General features: G+C 34.4%; 1 protein-coding gene across 3 annotated transcripts in view; it reads right to left on the bottom strand.

Moving 5' to 3' along the window:
• The window catches only part of SPATA6 (spermatogenesis associated 6), a 150198-nt gene that overhangs the window by 71894 nt on the left and 58639 nt on the right, over positions 1 to 19665 (bottom strand). For all 3 annotated transcript variants that reach the window (XM_060089776.1, XM_060089775.1, XM_060089777.1), the window contains exons 6-8: positions 13764 to 13844; positions 8699 to 8992; positions 4219 to 4306 (exon numbers count right to left, since the gene is read on the bottom strand). In XM_060089776.1, the coding sequence (XP_059945759.1) occupies positions 4219 to 4306; positions 8699 to 8992; positions 13764 to 13844 (463 nt within the window). The remainder of the gene's footprint in view (positions 1 to 4218; positions 4307 to 8698; positions 8993 to 13763; positions 13845 to 19665) is intronic.

The raw sequence follows: 19665 nt of genomic DNA on the forward strand, positions 1-19665 counted from the left end.
AATCAGTGTTACAAACTGAATATTTGTGTCCTCCCAAAATTCATATGTTGAAGCCCTACCTCTCAAAGTGATGGTATTTGGAAATGAGACCCTTAGGTGGTAATTAGGGTTAGATGAGGTCATGAGGGTGGGGCCTCATAATGGAAAGAGTGCCCTTATAAGAAGAGACAGTCAGATCTTGCACTTGAGCTCTGGTGTGCTCACTCATTCACTCATGCTCTCTCTCCCCTTTTATTCTAAAAATAGATATTAGTGATTTCACAACTGTGCAAATTTATTAAAAATTATTTAATTGTAAACTTATAACAAGTGCATTTTATGATATATAAATTATACCTCAATAAAGCTGTTAAAAATGTTTTTTAAATAATAGAGAATTAAAGAAACTAAAAAAGGAGTTCCTAAAAATGACACTCTGCAAATTAAGGAGGCACACAAACAAATGAGATATTTTGCTGGTAAGTATATACATGATGATTACATGCATTTTATTCAGAAAAGAAAATATTACCATTTATTGCTATCTACTCAAGATATGACCTATTAGGATTTGGGATGTTATTTCCAATTTATTTGACATAAAAATAATAACCATTCTAACAAAGGGACTAGTGGAAGCTCATAAAAGATTACAGTCTTGTGTAGAATTGAAACTCATGACAGAATCTTCAAATGAAGAGAATAAGAGACGTTTCCTCCAAGGGGGAGACAAGAGTCTAATATCTTTCCTAAATCCTAAGCAAATTTTAAAAAGGCCAGGATGTTGCTCTTGATTTCCTCTTTAAAATGCACAAATGATTGGATAAAGCTTCCATATATTCTTGAGGTGTAAGAGATACTGAGTTTCTTCAAAAGGACTGTACAAATTACAATTAGAATTATATATCAAGGAAATTCCAGACGGAGAAAATTTGAAAATTTTATTTAAAAAAATACACTCAAATGAAAGTAGGAAAAGTGGTAGGAAAGTGGTGGAAAAGAAAGGAAGTTGGGGTTAGAAGACCTGGGTTCTACACTGTACACGGCTATTCTGTAGCTCTCCAAAATGTTACGTAACCTCTCTAAGCCTCTGTCACTCTTCCTGATCAAATATAGTTACATCCATCTTCACATTATTATGAGGACTAAATAAATCAATGTTGGTGAAAATGGTAACCTATAGGAACTTAAGAATTATTAGGCAAGATAATTTGGTAAGAAAATGTTCAAGAAGAATTTTCATTAAAGATAGTCATAAGTGAAAATTCACTATGTGTAAGATATTCTATCATAAGAAATTCACATATGTATTTAAATAGCTGATAAGAACCCAAAGCACAATTGCTCAACTGCCAACCAGAAAAAAAAAAAAAAGTAGTCCAAAGAATAGGGGCATTAAAATTAGAGAAATGAGAAGGGAAAACTCTTTATAGTAAAAGGCAAATAATAAATGTATAAAGAAAAATGAAATTTTAAAAAATATTTGGTAAACATCACTGTAATAAATTGTTTCAGGCAAGAATCATCAATGATGCTAAAGGGGTCGAAGTCGAAGAGAATTACATAGTTTCAATCTTCCCATAATTACAAAGGGAAGGAAGAAAATAGCACCTTCATGCTGGAGAAACCGAGCAGACACCATCTTAACCAAGTGAGCAAATCAACATCACCAGTAACAAAGCAACATCACATACATCCTGACATGATGCACTGAGAGTAATACATCACTTCTGTTGTATTCTGGGAGAAAATGAATAAATCTAATCATGAGGGAAAAAAATCAAACAAACCCAAATTGAGGGAGATCTATTAAAAAACTGGCCCTTATTCTTCAAAATTATCACACCATTAAACACAAAGAAAGACTAAGAAACTGATCCATATTAAAGAAAACTAAAGAAAGAGACATGGCAACTGAACCTTATGTATGTTGTGGAATTTCTTTTGCTATAAAGATATTACTAGAACAAGTGGCAAAATATGACTTAGGTTTACAGTTTAGTTAACATTATATCATTAATTTCCTGTTCTGATACTTGCATCACATTAAGAAAACAACTGTATTAGTTTCCTCAGGCTGTTATCTACCATAGACTAGGTGGCTTAAACCACAGACATTTATTTCTCATAGTTCTAGAGGCTGGAAGTCTGAGATGTGGGTGCCAGCACAGCCAGGTTCCAGTGAGATCTCTCATTCTGGCTTGAGGATGGCTGCCTTTTGGCTATGTCCTTACATGAGAGAGAGAGAAAAGCAAGATCTCTGGTGTCTCTTCTTATAAGGGCACTAATCCTATCATGAGGACCCCACTCCATAAACTCATCTACACCTAATTACCTCCCAAAGGTAATGACCCGTCTCCAGATACCATCACTGGGGGGTTAGAGTTTCAACATATGAACTTTGAGGGACACAATTCAGCCCATGGCAATGTCCTTGTCAAGAAAAGTTTATACACAGACACTCATACAGAGATGGAGGCAGGGAGGAGAAAGAGAGAGAGGAAGAGAGAAAAGCAAATATTAATATTTGTGGACTCTGAGTAAAAGGTGTAGGGGAATTCTTTGTACTATCTCAACTTTCTGTAAGTCTGAAATTATGTCAAATTAACAAGAAAAAAAAGCACCTCATTATTGACCTCTCTGATTGTACCTCTACACAGGCAGCTGACTGTTTTGATTAGAAGTTACCAGAAACTATAACAGTTCTGCTGGCAAATACATAATTGTCAAGGGAAATCAGACATTTAAGTGCATTCTACAAACATCTTCCAAAGAAATGTCTATATTGAAGCTATTTTCATTTTTCTGGTTCTGAAAACTTATTTACTCTATGTCTATAAATTTAGTCCAAGAGGGGAAACATCTGTTGGATGGGGAATATCCCTTGGAGGGGAAAGTCCAAGAGTATAACATCTGTTCCTAATTTCATATAATCTGCTATTCTGAGTATGAAAGACTTATTGATCACCCCATTTATCTCCCAGTTAGTGCTGAAAAAGCAAAATAAATGAGCACAAACTCTTCATGTTCTCAGATAAGAATGTTTCATATCCCAATTTTTAAAAACAGACAGATTATACACTAGCGTTTAGAAACAAAAAAGAGACAGAGCTCACTACATGTTGATTGTATTTTTTCACTCTCACTTTTCTATGCCTTTTTTTTTAGTGTGCAGTAAATTAACTTAAAGGCTGCTGGTAGATACTTGGTAAACTGACTAGCTAATGTCTACAGATATTAACACTTACATATGTCTAATTATAAAATACTATTTAATCTCCTTCATAAAAATCATCTTCATATTAAACTTAAGAAACATGGGCTTCCCTGGTGGCGCAGTGGTTGAGAGTCCGCCTGCCGATGCAGGGGATACGGGTTCGTGCCCCGGTCTGGGAAGATCCCACATGCCGCGGAGAGGCTGGGCCCGTGAGCCATGGCCGCTGGGCCTGTGCGTCCGGAGCCTGTGCTCCGCAATGGGGGAGGCCACAACAGTGAGAGGCCCGCGTACAGCAAAAAAAAAAAAAAAAAAAAAAAAGAAACAACTTATCTAACCATCAGGACCAGGCCTAAAAATGAAAAAAAATTATTATAAACTAAATCTAAAGGATGTTATCTTTCCAGAAATGTAAATAATAAGTATTATTTTGACAGCTGATATTTATTAAGTGTCCAGTGTGCTAGAGCATTTTACATGGTAATATTTATCATGTTATCATCATTCTTCAATAAACTAACTGATTATCAGAGTAGTTAAAGTGATTTGCTCAAGAGTGCCCAGCTTATAAATAAGTGGTAGAGAAAGTATTCAAATATATGTGTAAATGTATGTCCAAAACCTATAAACCTGAACTCTTTTTACAACGGTGTTTCTCAAAGCCTGTTCCATAAACTAAGTAATATATGTTAAGGAGAGGAAAAGCTTTCATGGTCAAATAAATTTAGAAATTGTTGAGCAAAACAAAAGGTTTTTAAAAAAAATTTTTTTACTAAAAGGTATATAGTCTTTAATATGCTAATATGTGTTTTGAATCTCAAAGATGAAGATGGTTTATAGCAGCACAGAAATTCTATTATTTTTAGAGAGTACTGACATGGGTGTCCCACAAGTTGTAAAAGGTGGCATTATACCATATTTTCCAATACAGCCAAGATTCCGGTTTTATTAATTGATGCCAAGATAAAGACTTGAATGTAGCCAAGAGAACTAAAACAGATGAAGAGAGATAACTTGTAGCTAACCATTGTGCAGCCTGGACCATCCATCTCTTTCACAGTCTCTGCCAGAAGATCCAAATAAAGCATCAGCCCTGGGACTTGGGGGATCAACCTAGAATAAGGAAGATTTCAATGTAAAAAAGAGCTTAAATATTTTTTTCAGTCTCATAGCATCAGAAAATCAATTGTAGTACATAGATCCCATATCATCAAGTTAACATGATACTGCCTATACAGTTGAAGGATGTTCCAAGATCAGAGCTTAGCCGAGTATTTTGCTGTTTGTTTTTAAATAAAATTTAAGTTAAACTCCAGAAATTTTAAATTATATTTTGAATCCACTCTAAAATGAACAGATTTACAGTTGAAATGTCCATTACTTTATTGCCTAGTTTGCTTCCTATTACAAAGTTAAAAACAGGGAAATCTTACTTTGCCACATTTAAAAAACAAGTTTAGCCATTTACTACTTATCTCCTTAGCATATAGATTTTGAATTTAGTGTCTTTACTTGGTTGTGTTCAGGAGTCAGCATTCTGAGTATAGTAATAAAAGATATTAACAGTTATCCACATTTTCTAACAAAAAAAAGTCAGAATGATATAAGTCTGTGCAAAAAAGACAGCTCTACTTACCAAAATTAAAAAACTTTGTACATAAAAGAACAATATCAAGAAAGTGAAAAGGCAACCCATGTAGTAGGAGAAAATATTTGCAAATCATTATCTGAAAAGGCATTAATATCCAGAATATATAAAGAAACATCTAAAACTCAATCTAAAAAACTCAATTAAAAGTTGGGCAAAGGACTTAAGAAGACATTTCTCCAAAAGATATACAAATGACCAATAAGCACATGGAAAATCATTCAACATCACTAATCATAAAGGAAGTACAAATCAAAATTCTAGTTTACCTCCATCAGGATGGCCATTATCAAAAACCAGAAAATAACAAGTGTCGACAAGGATATGGAGAAATTGAACCGCTTGTGCACTCTTGGTAGGAAGGTAAATTGGTGTAGCCACTATGGAAAACAGCATAGTGGAGCCTCAAAAAACTCAAAATAGGATTGTCATACGATCCAGCAATTCCACTCCTGGGTATATACCCAAAAGAATTGAAACCAGGGCCCTGAATAGATATTTCTATACTATTTTCACAGCAGTATTATTCACAACAGCCAAAAGGTAGAAGCAACCTGTGTCCGTCAACAGACGAATGAATAAACAAAATATGGTATATACATGTAAAAGATTATGCAGCCATAATAAGGAAGAAAATTCTGACACATGCCGTAACATGAGTTAACCTTGATGACTTTATGCTAAGTGAAACAAGCAATTCACAAATTGACAAATATTACATATATTAGGTAGCATTTATATGAGGTACCCAAAATAGTCAAATTCATAGAGACAAAAAGTAGAATGGTAGTTGCCAGGGCTGAAGGGAAAGAGGAATGGGGAGTTACTGTTTAACGGGTACAGTTTCAGTTTAGCAAGATGAAAAATGTTCTGGAGATAGAGGGTGGTGATGATTACACAACGTGAATGTACTTAATGTGTACACTTTAAAATGTACACTTAAAAATGGTTAAAATAGTAAGTTTTATATTGTGCATATTTTACCACAATTTTTTTAAAATTTAACTTTTAAAAAAGGAATGTGAAAAGACAAGCCACAGAATGAGAAAAAAATATTTGCATATCATATAACTGATAAGGATCTAGAATCCTAAATATATAACAGAAAACTTACAACTGAATTTAACAAAAAGGCAAACAACTCAATTAAAAATGGGCAAAGGACTTGAATAGACATTTCTCCGAAGAAGATATGCAAATGGCAACAAGCACGCGAAAAGATGCTCAGCATCATTAGTCATTAGGGAAATGCAAATCAAAACCATAATGAGATACCACTCCACACCCTCAGGATGGCTACAGTAAAAATAAAACAAAACAAAATGAGAATGTGGTGAGAATGTTAGTGAGAATGTGGATAAATTGGAACCACCACACATTGCTGGTGGAAATAAAATGGAGCAACCACTGTGGGAAACAGTTTGGCAATTCCTCAAGAAGTTAAACATAGAATTTTTACCATATGGCCCAGCAATTCCACTCCTAGGTATTAAAGCAGTTGGGAATTAAAACAGGTATTCAAACAAAAACTTGTGTATGAATGTTTATAGAAGTACTATTCACATAACTAAAAGTTGAAAACCCAAATGTCCATCAACAGATTAACGGATAAACAAAATGTACAATGGATTATTCAGTCATAAAAAGAATCGAGTACTGATACATGCTACAATATGGATGAAACTAGAAAACACTGTGCTAAATGAAAAAAGACACAAAAAGCCAAACACTGTACATCCATAGAGATAGTGAGCAGATCAGTGGTTGCCAGGGGCTGGGGCAAGAAATGGGGAGTGAATGCTTAATGAGCATGGGGTTTCCACTTAGGGTGATGAAAAAGTTCTGGAACTAGATAGTGGTGACAGCTGCACCACAATATGAATATACTTGATGTCACTGAATTATACACTTTAAAATGGTTGAAATGGTAAATTTTATGTTATGAGTATTTTACCACAATAGAAAAAATCCTATTCTACATAAATAAAAAAGCAAAGAATGCAGTTTAACTCTTATAGGATGGTTGTGCCAGTTTGAGAGAGTACTAGTTAGGTTCTTGAAACAGCTTCTTATTCTTTAAGATTACTTTTTATACAGTGTTTGTAAAACTAGAACGTCTTTCCTAAACATATTACATTTTGCATATTTACGTATCAAATTAAAATTTTGTTTGGTTACCAATTTTGTTAAGTGCTTTTAAAATCATGAATGCCTATGGGGCCAAGAGAGGCATACATTTATAAATACAGTTGGAAAAAATCTAGTCCTATACAATAACGTAAGCAATTTTCTAATTATAAGCTTAGAAGTATGTATTTCTTTCTGTTCAATGGAAAGCTGAAAGGGAAATCATTTAAATAAAAATGTGAAGATTTATACCAAGCATTATTAAAATTATTCTATTTTGAACAGTGACATGAAAATAATAATAAACATTTTAAGAGCAGTTATTTCCCTAAGCAACTTTTATGTGGCTAAAGCTCAAAATATTCCTGGTTATCTTCATACATAGGCATTTTAATTAAGATGCTAATATTCCTTCACATTAGAATTTAGCATGTCCTTTCTTTTCAATTTAATTTGCAATTATGAGCAAACAGAATTAAAGGCATTCCAAAACTGCTGTCAAACAAGCAAGTAAACATATCTGGATATTGTTCAAACAACAAAAAAATGTGACCAGAAGCTATAAACAAGTTCTATAGGAATAAGACAAGTATAATCACAATAATCTCAATAAAATATTATCATTTAAAAGTGTCCATATTATAAATTTTCTTTTTTACAATAAAAAATCTGTTACTTAGGCTAAAATAATAAAGGATTCATAGTCAAAATATGAAAATGGAATGAAATATTATTTAAGGCACAGCTAAATTTTTTTAAAAAGGTATCACAAAGAAAATCTGAACTCTTAGGTGGTGTATGTTAAAGAAGCTATTCGACCCTCACAGGAGCATGTTTACATGTTTGTATTGATATTTACATTTTAAAATTTGGAAAAAATGCATTAGAGACAAAGTCAGAAAGTGTCTCATAGACATCCCAAAAAGTTGTTTTGCTTCTATAGGCACTTAAATCTTCAAGTTTATTATTATATAAAGCAATTTTTATTAATTTGCAATCTTTTCTTAAAGAAATACTTTTAAGGTAAAATCTTTTGATAAAAATTAAAGGAATTATGAAGATTCTGAGAAAGTCTTTTATTAAATATTCTGATTATAGACCCTTAAAATTAGCCAGAGTCTATTTGACTATCATATGGACACAAGCTCTAAACTCAAACCATACCAAAACAGGCTTCCATATAGAAAGATTAGCAACTATGTTACCCTTGAAGTTAACTCTTTCTTTCAAAGCCCTTCCTCTTCCCATCAAATAAAGATTTACTTCAAAGATCCATTATATAAGGTTTATCCAAGGGACATAATTTCAAGAGAAACTTACTTTTCCATTATAATTTTTTAAAAGGCTGGGGGAGGAGGGTGTCTTCCTTTCCACAAAGAAAACTTGGTCCTCTTTTAATACCCTACTCTGCCATTTTAGAACTAATGTCAATTACATCTCGGTTCAATTTGTAAAGTTATTACACAGTCCACTGTATGAGAGGAAAGGAAATGGCTACTGAGAGGATTTAACGTGGCATTCATAATGGAGCTTGATCTCTGTCAGGTTAAAAAGGCTGCAAAAGAATGTTCTTTTATCAAGTTAATTTTCCATTTTAGATTGTTAGGCTAACAGTTCAGGAAAGAAAATTATTAATATAAGCTAGAAGTTGAAAGAAATTTGAGAATAATATTTTAGTGGAAGAACAGATTAGATCAGTTTCAAATGGAAATGTTTCAGAGAACACATACATGTCTAATCACAAACGGAGGTTTATCTGTTTCTTTTTTGAATTCATAGGGCCCCAGATTTAAATGGGCCAGCCGCTGCCTTGTGTCTTCAGATAGCTCACACATGCGTCTTTTTGTGTAAGGAGATGGAGAGTGTGATTTTGAAGAAATTGTAGGCTGTTCGTAGTTTTTTGCATTTATGCAATATTTATTTCTCTCAGGTGATTTGGATTTTTTCTTTTGTGACCTTGATGTTCTGGTTTGCAGTCTGCCATGTGATTTTTCAACTGGAGCCGTATGGTGAATAAATTTATCCTAAACATAAAAAATAAAAATTCATTTGGTCAGGAGAGATATATTTTATACATATTATGACCCTTGGGTAAACCACATATATATATATATATATATATATATATATATATATATATATATATATAACTACAGGTAGAAAAAACCTTAAAAAGTAATTTAAGGCACATATAATCTATCAAAGCCAACTAGATCAGGCTCTCTTATCCATGTAAATCCTGAGGGAAGTCAAATCCATATCCTCCGAAATAATTCTGTCTAGTAGTTAATAAAATATACTGTACCACACTTCTTAAGTATAACAAGTACTTTAAGAAAGTTAAAGCCCAATATTTAATCATTTGAAAAATCTAAGAAAAAAAGTTAAAAAAATTATTTTTTAGTATACTAAAAAACTAATGCAAACATTGGTTTATCATTTATAATTATGTATTCAAATAATTGGCTATATAATTTAAGAGAGTTTGTTTAGTAATCTTAGCAACACACATGTCTAATTAGTTGATTATAAAATCTTTATGGAGAAAACTATACGTTTCATTCATACTATTATGATTACATACATTTGCACAATGTGAAAATCTGAAGAAAAGCTTTATACATATTTTCATAAAATGTATAATTTGGATTACACAAGGTGATTAGGATTTTTAAGATCTCTTCCCAGCTAAAACTTTACAATTCAATGACAGATAACCATAACATCTTAATTCTGTATTTTTATAAAAGTAAAAATGTACAAAAGACACGTTACAAACTTTAATGACTAGTACTGTCTTCTAGTAAAACCGCTAACACTCTAAAATTTTAAACACAAATGATATTTCTAAATATTTTGTGTCATTAGGATACTTTATTCAAATAGTCTCTGCCTTAAAAAAGTTGGATTACAAGTAAATAATTTAAGACCTCGTCAAGCTTTGTCTAGATTTATAAGCTTTCCAATAGTAGAGAAAATGGACAGTTGAGAATCTTTGAATGTCCTAACTTTATCACATTAAAAAACCACCGGGCTTCCCTGGTGGCGCAGTGGTTGAGAGCCCGCCTGCCGATGCAGGGGACACGGGTTCGTGCCCCGGTCCGGGAAGATCCCACACGCCGTGGAGCGGCTGGGCCCGTGAGCCATGGCCGCTGAGCCTGTGCGTCCGGAGCCTGTGCTCCGCAACGGGAGAGGCCCGCGTACCGCAAAAAAGAAAAAAAAAAAAAACCCACCAATCCTACCTCCCCTCTTCTTCTCTACTTTCTCAATCCCCCTCCCTACTTGCTGAGGGTATCTATTTCTAAGTAAATAAAATACAAATGTGAAATAGGAGAAGAGTCAAATATTTTTTAAAGTAGGAAACTACTTTTTTTTTTAAACAGGAAAGAAAATAGGAAAACAAGAAAACATATTTTCCTGATTAGAAAAATAAGTCCACAAGTTTCATACAGACCAGCAGCATCAGATTATTTCATCATCTTTCTTTCTTCTCTAGCTCTTGTTATGCTCCTGGACCTTCTCCCACCTTGTTCAATGACTTCAACAAGTAATTCAGAATTTTTCATCCCACTTCACCCATCTCTATGACATCACACTGACTCACAGAAGCAGCATTATTAACACATGAAAAGAACCTTTGAGGTTTAATAAAATGTTCAAGCAATGGATCTTTCCAAGAACTTAGACTTTCTATTTCTGAGCTTTAACTGTCTTTTTCTACTTCATCTTAGATTTTATCATTATACAGATCCATTGCACCCTAAACTCTGAAAACCCCTTGCTGACCAAACCTTTTCCTCAACCTACTTCTTTTATTTTCACTGAATCTGTTACTTGTCCTCCCCATCTCCCTCAGCCCCTAGATCTCCTTTCCCCAGATCCTCATACATTTTTAGGATCTCTTACCTTTAGACCCGGATGAACCCATCATCACCTATTTCAGCAATGCTGTAAAGTTCCTTCTTGCCCACCTCTTGTTTATACCAAACTGAAAGGAACTCCATCTTCTTTTTTTGATTACAGCTTTTGAATGCTGAATACCACTAGAAGAAGTTAGAAACGGTGCTGTATCTACCACAGATTCATATTTTCTAACCTAATCAATCCTTAATGCATCCTATTAATGCCCAATAAAACTTAAAATAGTGGCTGTTTCATACTGTTTTACACAAAATGGCTCCCTACATCAGCCACGAGGACAATAGTACTTGTGACAAAAGGAGACTTGAAAAGTGCTAGTCTTCTTTTACTCCAGAAAACCTTCCTGCCCCATGTGAATGAGCTGAAATTGCCTGCTAGATGATGAGAGTCTGTGGCCATCACCCCAGCTGAAATCAAGCCAAACACCAGGAATGTAAAGTCCCTCTCACACCAAGAAGTCAGCCAACTGCCAGACATGCAAGTGAAGCCCTCCTAGACCACTCAGCCCTAGCCTAGGCAGCCCAGACCAAAAGAATCACCCAGCCAATCCACACAACTGTGAGAAACATCTTATTTTAAGTAACTAAGTTAGTGTGGCTTGTTACACAGCAAAAGCTACCTGATATAGATTATCAAACATATTAATAAAGTTACTAGTAATATTTAACTATTTACTAATAAATTCTACTTTGCAGTAGGTAAAATAGACTACATAGAAAACTAGATATATTCCAGAAAATCTCAATAATATATTTATTTTTTTCAGTCCATTCAATTGGTGGCAAAACATCAATTGTGACAAAAAATTTGAAAATAATGTGCCAAAAGGAATAAAGATCATTATAAATATTTATAAACCTAAATGATTTTAAAGAGTTTATTTCACTCACTCCTCTCTTAAAAACCAAAAATGGTTTGTCTAATTATTAAACTGTATTTGAACCTGAAAATGCTGTTTTATAGCCATTAAAATTTTAATTGTAACTAATATCCACTTGGAAAAAAAGTGGATTTAGCATGTTCTCAAATAAGATCAAATAAGATTAAAATTCTGGCTGTTACCATTCAGAATTTTAATGTAAAAGTGTATACTCTGTTGTGCCTACCATACAATGTCTTCATCTTATATTTCATCTATGTCTTCTATATCTCAATTATCTTAATCAAAAAACTAATAAGCTCGGGCTTCCCTGGTGGAGCAGTGGTTGAGAGTCCGCCTGCCGATGTAGGGGACACAGGTTCGTACCCGGTCCGGGAAGATCCCACATACCGTGGAGTGGCTAGGCCCATGAGCCATGGCCGCTGAGCCTGCGTGTCTGGAGCCTGTGCTCCGCAACGGGAGAGGCCACAACAGTGAGAGGCCCGCGTACCGCGAAAAAAAAAAAAAAAAAAAACACTAATAACCTCAGTAACAGCCACAAAATTTATTAATTATATATTATGTGCAGACATATATATTCTCTAATTTAATCTTTAAACCTTTTGAGTCTTTTGAGGAACTTGAACCCAAATCTGTCTGATTCTCAAGAATATTTTCTTAATAACACCAAAGCCTATTCTTCAACAAAAAATTTGTTCAACAAAAAACAAATGACAAACATTGAAATAGCAAGTTAGCCAAAAGCTTACAGAGGAAAATGCTAGTCCAATGAAACTACTAGTGGGGTGAAAGTTCTACATTTAGTAAGGAATCTTCCACCAAGCTGTACACTTAGAATGTGTGTACTCTTCTGTGCATATACTACACTCCTGACAAAAAAAGAAATTTCTACCCACCCGGTAAAGGCATACCCCAGTTTGGAGAGGAATCTTTTGTGAATCCAGAGGAAGCATTTCTGACAATTTACAAATGTGCACAGTGCATATCTCCAAACAAGTCAGTAACCCAGCTCTGCATTTGGCAAGTATGTATCATTAGATCTGTAGTAGCAGTGTTTCAGCTTGCATTTAAAAGATAAATAATTAGGCCAAACTCTAACATACCAAATGTCTTGCTACACAAAATAAGAAAGATCCCCTTGATAATCTTACAATTATATTTTACTTTTGTTAGCTTGTCAAGTTACCACCCTGAGCAAATTCACTCTGAAACTGATAATGCAGGAAATTAACATTCTACTTTTTCCACCATAGGTCCAGTTCTGCCCTGTTTGGGTCCTCTAGGCTTTATATATTACTGGCTCATCATCACAGGCTGGCCATTGTTACCTGGTCATAATGCAGTCACATATGTATGAGTGATGCCTAGACATTATTAGATAACCTGCGGTCAGGGTAGCAAGATGATCCTGTGACTCAGTAGGAAGTTAGACCAGAATGTAATATTAGATCCAGATATCTGAGTTTACTGAAGGCAGTTTTTACAAACATAAAAGGTACTTATTAGGCTGAAGTATCGAAGCTTCTCTTGATCTGATAGCACTAGAACAGCCACCAAACTAAGCAACAGTCCCTTAAGGAATTAGAGACACTCAAGAAGCTATACCCACTAACCACCTATATCCCAGCCTGAGAACCTCTGGTCCCATTTGCTAAAAAGGTATCCTTTGAACTTTAACTTCTTTAAGATTCATAGAAGCCTCCAATCAAGTTCTCTGTGGAACTTCTTGAAACCAACATCTTTCTGGCAGCCTGATTTCTTTCCATTAAAGAAAAAAAAGTACCATCTACCATGTATACCAAGCTTTTCACTTCCACACTTATTAACATGTAACCAAACAGCTAAATACCTAAGATAATTGTTTTACTTAAACTAGAGATTGATGAAAAAAATGTGAAAAGAGTTGTAGCCAAAATAAAAGAATAATGCTTGCCAAATGCCCAATAAATACAAATAAATTAAACCATTAGATATTTTAAATAAATGATTTTAACCTGAGTGTGGCACTTCCTTGAATTTATCAGACATTCGGTAATCACTGAGGTTGTAGAAAATTCCAGCTTTGGAGCAATTCCCTGAGGAAGAAAGAGAGGGTATTAGTAGATATTTTAATTTTTAAAAAGCTAATTATTACTGGTGAAAACACAACCTATAGTAACAAACACTTACCAAGGTTCAGCTGCTTTATTTGTTAGTTTGAACTTATTATTAAGGATAAAGACAACAAATGAATGTTAAATGTTATCAAGAAACAGTTTCACTGCTGATGATTCACTTACAAGTGATTATATCACTTTTATGGAAAAATTCAGATATTTTTCATTTTCAAGTATTTCCCTGTCAATTTTTTAAAGATTTTTAATAATATTAAAGTCCTAAATATTTGAAAATACTTAATGGATTCTGTCTCTTTTTACTTTTACAGATTAAGATGTACTTAACTACATAATCCATAAATACTTTGCATAGTCTCCACGTGTCAAAAAAAAAAAAAAAATCACAGCTCCTGGGTATGCAGTTTTTGAAAACAGAAGAGAGAGAAGTCTCTACCAATTCTTCCAACAGTTTTTCCCATAATGTAGCTTACATTCAGATATATGAATGAATGAATCTGGTTTCTATTTCTTGCAACATTTCAATCATCAGCTTAAACACTGTTTTGAGATAAGCAGAGACAAATAGTAAAATTCAAAGGAACAGTCCACAAAGCACCTGAGAAAATATTTGGAAGCACACAAGTTACATATTCACCAAAACACTAAAAGGTACAGTATTGTCTGTGCCCAGGGCAGCTTCACTCTAATATATTGGAGGTCAGATATCTTACCCAGTCTTTGACCTACTAACTTTAAAGTTTCAAACATTACACACTACAAAAAGGTTAAATATGAGTTACCTATGAATTAAATGGATGACTGTTTTTCTGCAAACATACTTTTATTGATAATGCTTACTTGTTAGTTATCCATTGCTGCATAGCATATTACTTAGCAGTTTAAAACATCAGTACATACTATCTCACATAGTTCCTAAGGTCAGGAATCTGGCAGAGGCTGAATTAGTTGGCTCTGGCTTGAAATCTCTCATGAGATTGCAGTCAAGATGTTGTTTGGGCTGTAGTTTTCTGAAAGCTTGACTGAGGCTGGAGGATCTGCTTCCTGAGATTCACACAGCTGTTGGCTGGAAGACTCACTTATTTTCTATATTTTAGCAAGAGAACTCAGCTCTTTATCACACAAATCTCTCCATAGGACTGCCTGAGTGTCCTCATGACATGGTAACTAGTTCACCCAAAGCAAAGCAAGGAGGAAGACATCATCCTTTTTATGACTTAGTTTCAGAATTCTAACACTGTCACTTCTGTCACATTCTATTCATTAGAGCTCTTAAGTACAGCCCATGTTCCAGAACAAAGGAAACTACCTTTTTAGCAGAGGAGTATCAGAAATTTGGGGGACATGTTTTTAAACCACCACAGTTCACTCTCTGACCACAAATTAAATTCCTCTCATGTGTAAACTAAACTCATGTCCTACTGAAGAAAAAGGAAAAGGAAAAGGAAAGGAAAGGGGAAAAGTCTCATCCTTTTATAACTTCAGCTTGAAATCCAGGATATTGGCATCTAAATCAAATTGTTCTTCAGCTGTCTCAGGTATGATTCTTTAAATACAGTTTTTAGGATACAGTTCCTCACAATTAGAAGACCTATGAACTAAAGAAACAAGTTATGTGCCCCACATATATTCAAGGTACACATGTGCAGCAGGCAGAGGATAATCACTATAGACATTCCTATTCAAAAAAAGAGAATATAAGAGGCAAATAGAAATCACTGGTCCACAGCAATTCTGAAATCAGCCAGGAAAATGTTAGAAGTTTCTCACTTAGAAGTTTAGTCCTATTTCTGCTCAGAAATAACTATCCATAGTTTTTGGCTCCACTCTCTGGGCCCTTGCTTCCATCCTTTGAATTATCATTCCTTTGCAACAAGAGGTAGACAATGTTTAGAGTTATACAGTGTTCTGAGCTTGGGTCCTGTCAATAGAATTTTGGGGGCCCAAAAGCCTTTTCATTTTGTAAGGTCTCTCTCAATTTCAGACCATGCTGGTGGTGCTTCTGCCAATATAATGCTCTTAAAAATGTATTTGGTTCTCATGTGAACATAATTGGAGTTCACTTCCTTAGACAAAAGCCACACCCACCTCTACAGGGCTTCTGCTGGTCTTCAATTGTCTTCAAGAACATATGTTTAAGCAGCATTATTTACAACTGCCAAGATATGGAAGCAACCTAAGGGTCCATCAAGAGATGAATGGATAAAAATCATGTAGTATATACATACACACACACAATACACTACTACTCAGCCATAAAAAAGAACAAAACTTTGCTATTCTCAGCAACATGGATGGACTTGTAGGGCATTATGCTAAATGAAATAAGTCAGACAGAGAAAGACAAATATTGTATGATATCACTTATATGTGGAATCTAAAAAAATACAACAAACTAGTGAATGCAACAAAAAAAAAGAAGCAGACTCACAGATACAGAGAATAAACTAGTGGTTACCATGGAAAGGGGGGAGGGCCAATATAGGGGTGGGGAAGTAGGAAGTATAAACTACTAGGTATAAGATAGGCTCAAGGATGTATTATACCACACGGGGAATATACCCACTATTTTGTAATAACTATAAGTGGAAAGTAGCCTTTAAAAATGTGATAAAATTCTACATCTTTTTATGATAAAAACTCTGCCAGAAAGTGGGCATAGAGGGAACACACCTCAACATAATAAAGGTCATATATGACAAACCCACAGCTAACATCATCCTCAACGGTGAAAAGGAATGCTGAAAGCATTCCCCCTAAGATCAGGAATAAGACAAGGATGCCCACTCTCATCACTTTTATTCAACATAGTTTTGGAAGCCCTAGCCACAGCAATCAGAGAAGAAAAACAAATAAAAGGAATCCTAATTGGAAGGAAGAAGTAAAACTCTCACTATTTGCAGGTAACATGATACTATACATAGTAAATCTTAAAGACACACCAGAAAACTACAAGAGCCCATCAATAAATCTGGTAAAGTTGCAGGATACAAAATTAATATACAAAACTCTGATGCATTTCTATACATGAACAGCAAACTACAGAGAGGGAAATTAAGGAACCAATCCCATTTACCACTGCATCAAAAAGAATAAAACACCTAGGAATAAAACCTACCTAAGGAGGCAAAAGAGCTGTACTCTGAAAACTATAAAACACTCTTGAAAGAAACTGAAGACAACACAAAAAGATGGAAATATATACCATGTTCTTGGATTGGAAGAATCAATATTTTTAAAATGACCATATTACCAAGGCAATCTACAGATTCAATGCAATCCCTATCAAATTACCATTGGCATTTTTCACAGAACTATAACAAATAATTTTAAAATTTGTATGGAAACACAAAAGACCCAGAATAACCAAAACAATCTTGATAAAGAAGAATGGAGCTGGAGAAATCACACTCTCTGACTTTTGACTATACTACAAAACTACAGTAATCAGTACAGTATGATACTGGCATAAAAACAGACATATAGATCAATGGAACAGGATAGAAAGCCCAGAAATAAACCCATGCACTCAAGGTCAATTAATCTATAACAAAGGAGGCAAAAATATACAATGGAGAAAAGAGTGTCTTCAATAAGTGGTACTAGGAAAATTGGACAGCTACATGTAAAAGAATGAAATTATAACATTATCTAACACCATACACAAAAATAAACTCAAAATGGATTAAAGACCTAAACGTAAGACCAGATACTGTAAAATTCCTATAGGAAAAGCATAGGCAGAACACTCTTACATAAATCACAGCAATTATTTTTTTGGATCCATCTCCTAGAGTAATGGAAATAAAGGCAAAAATAAACAAATGGGACCCAATTAAACTTAAAAGCTTTTGTATGGCAAAGGAAACCATAAACAAATGAAAAGACAATGTACAGGATGGGATAAAACATTTGCAAACAATGTGACCAACAAGGGCTCATACAGCTCAATATAGCTCAATATCAAAAAACAAACAACCCAATCAGAAAATTGGCAGAAGACCTAAACAGACTTAAACTGCCATCTGTATGTCATCCAAAGATGACATACAGATGGCCATCAGGCACATGAAAAAATGCTCAACATGACTAATTATTAGAGAAATGCAAATCAAAACTACAATGAGGTATCACCTCACACTGGTCAGAACTCCCAAGTTAGGAGTTTGGGATTAGCAGATACACACTACTATACATATAATAGATAAACAACAAGGACCTACTGTATAGCACACGGAGCTATATTCAATATCTTGTAATAACCTATAATGGAAAAGAATCTGAAATATATATATATATATATATATATATATATATATATATGTAGATATATAACTAAATCACATTGCTATACACCTGAAACTAACACAACGTTGTAAATCAACTATACTTCAATTATAAAAATTGTATGAAAAATATTTTTAATTAAAAACTTTTTTAAATGTAAAAAATAAAGTAAAATAAAACCTATGTTTAATTTAATTATTTTCTGAGGCAACATCTTGGATCTTTTGGAGATTTTAATAAAGGATTTTACAGTCACACCCCCTTGGTTTCACCATCAGACCAAAATTTCCTGAACATACCCTAGAATGATTTTTGCTCATAAGTCATTCCTTAATTTCAACATTATCTGCCATTGGGGAAGGCTGAGAATCCTCAAAAACAGTAAGTTCCAACTCCTTTTTGTGTTATTAACAGGCTTTCCTTTTGCTTCTCTCTCCCCTTATATTTTGCTATAAGCAGCAAAAAGAAACCAGACAGCCCCTCTAATACTCTGTCTGAAAGTCTCCTTACAAAGACCACCCATTCCATCAGGTATTTTTTTCTATATCCCACATTCCAGCTAAACTTTACACCATTACATAACAAGGGCTCTTTTCTCCCTTAATTTCCAATAAAATTTGCCTCATTTTCTTCCAAACACTCATCTGACAGTTTCTTCAAGGCTCTTCAAGCTTTCATACACACTCCAGCAAAGCTGTCCCAGCTTCTGCCCTCTCCAGGGGCTTGAGTGTCCTCACACATGGCAGTTGGCTTCCCCAGGAGTGAGTGATATAAGAGTGAGAGCAAGGAGGAAGCCACAGTGCATTTAATGACCTGGTCTCAAAAGTCTAAAACTGTCACTTCACCACAGTGTATCTGTTAGAGTCACTAAGTAGAGTCCATACTTAAGAAACTCTGCCTTTGGAAGATAGGAGTGTCAAATCATTTGTGGACATATTTTATATGTACCACAGCCTGGACTGCAACTTATCACTTTACCCCTCCCCATATATTGCTAGTCATATAGTAAATACTCAGTGTTTTAGCCATTATTTTTAGATCTTTCAAAACCCATGTGTATCAACTGGGGTTTCAGGGAAACAGAACTAACAGAATATATACACAGAGAGATATTTATTTTAAGGAATTGGTACATGCAATTGTGAGAGTGACAAGCCCAAAATCCACAGGGAAAGTTGGCAGGCTGGAAACTCAGGCAAAGTTGATACTGTAGTCTTGAGTGTGAAATATGTAAGCAAGCCAGCAGGCTGGAAACTCAGGATTTCTATATTACAGTCTTGAGGCAGAATTCCTTATTCTTTTGGAAACTTCAGTTTTTGCTCTTCAGGTCTTCAATTAATTGGATGAGGTCTACCTACATTATCAAGGGTAACCTCCTACACTTAAAGTCAAGTGATTGTAAATGGTAGTCAAATCTACACAATACCTTCAGAGTAACATCTAGCCACAACCTAACCAAAATAAATTTAAGCATCATACATCAGAAATGTCACTT

The sequence above is a fragment of the Mesoplodon densirostris genome, chromosome 2 (genome assembly GCF_025265405.1).
Source record: "Mesoplodon densirostris isolate mMesDen1 chromosome 2, mMesDen1 primary haplotype, whole genome shotgun sequence".
In the NCBI taxonomy this organism is placed as follows: Eukaryota; Metazoa; Chordata; class Mammalia; order Artiodactyla; family Ziphiidae; genus Mesoplodon; species Mesoplodon densirostris.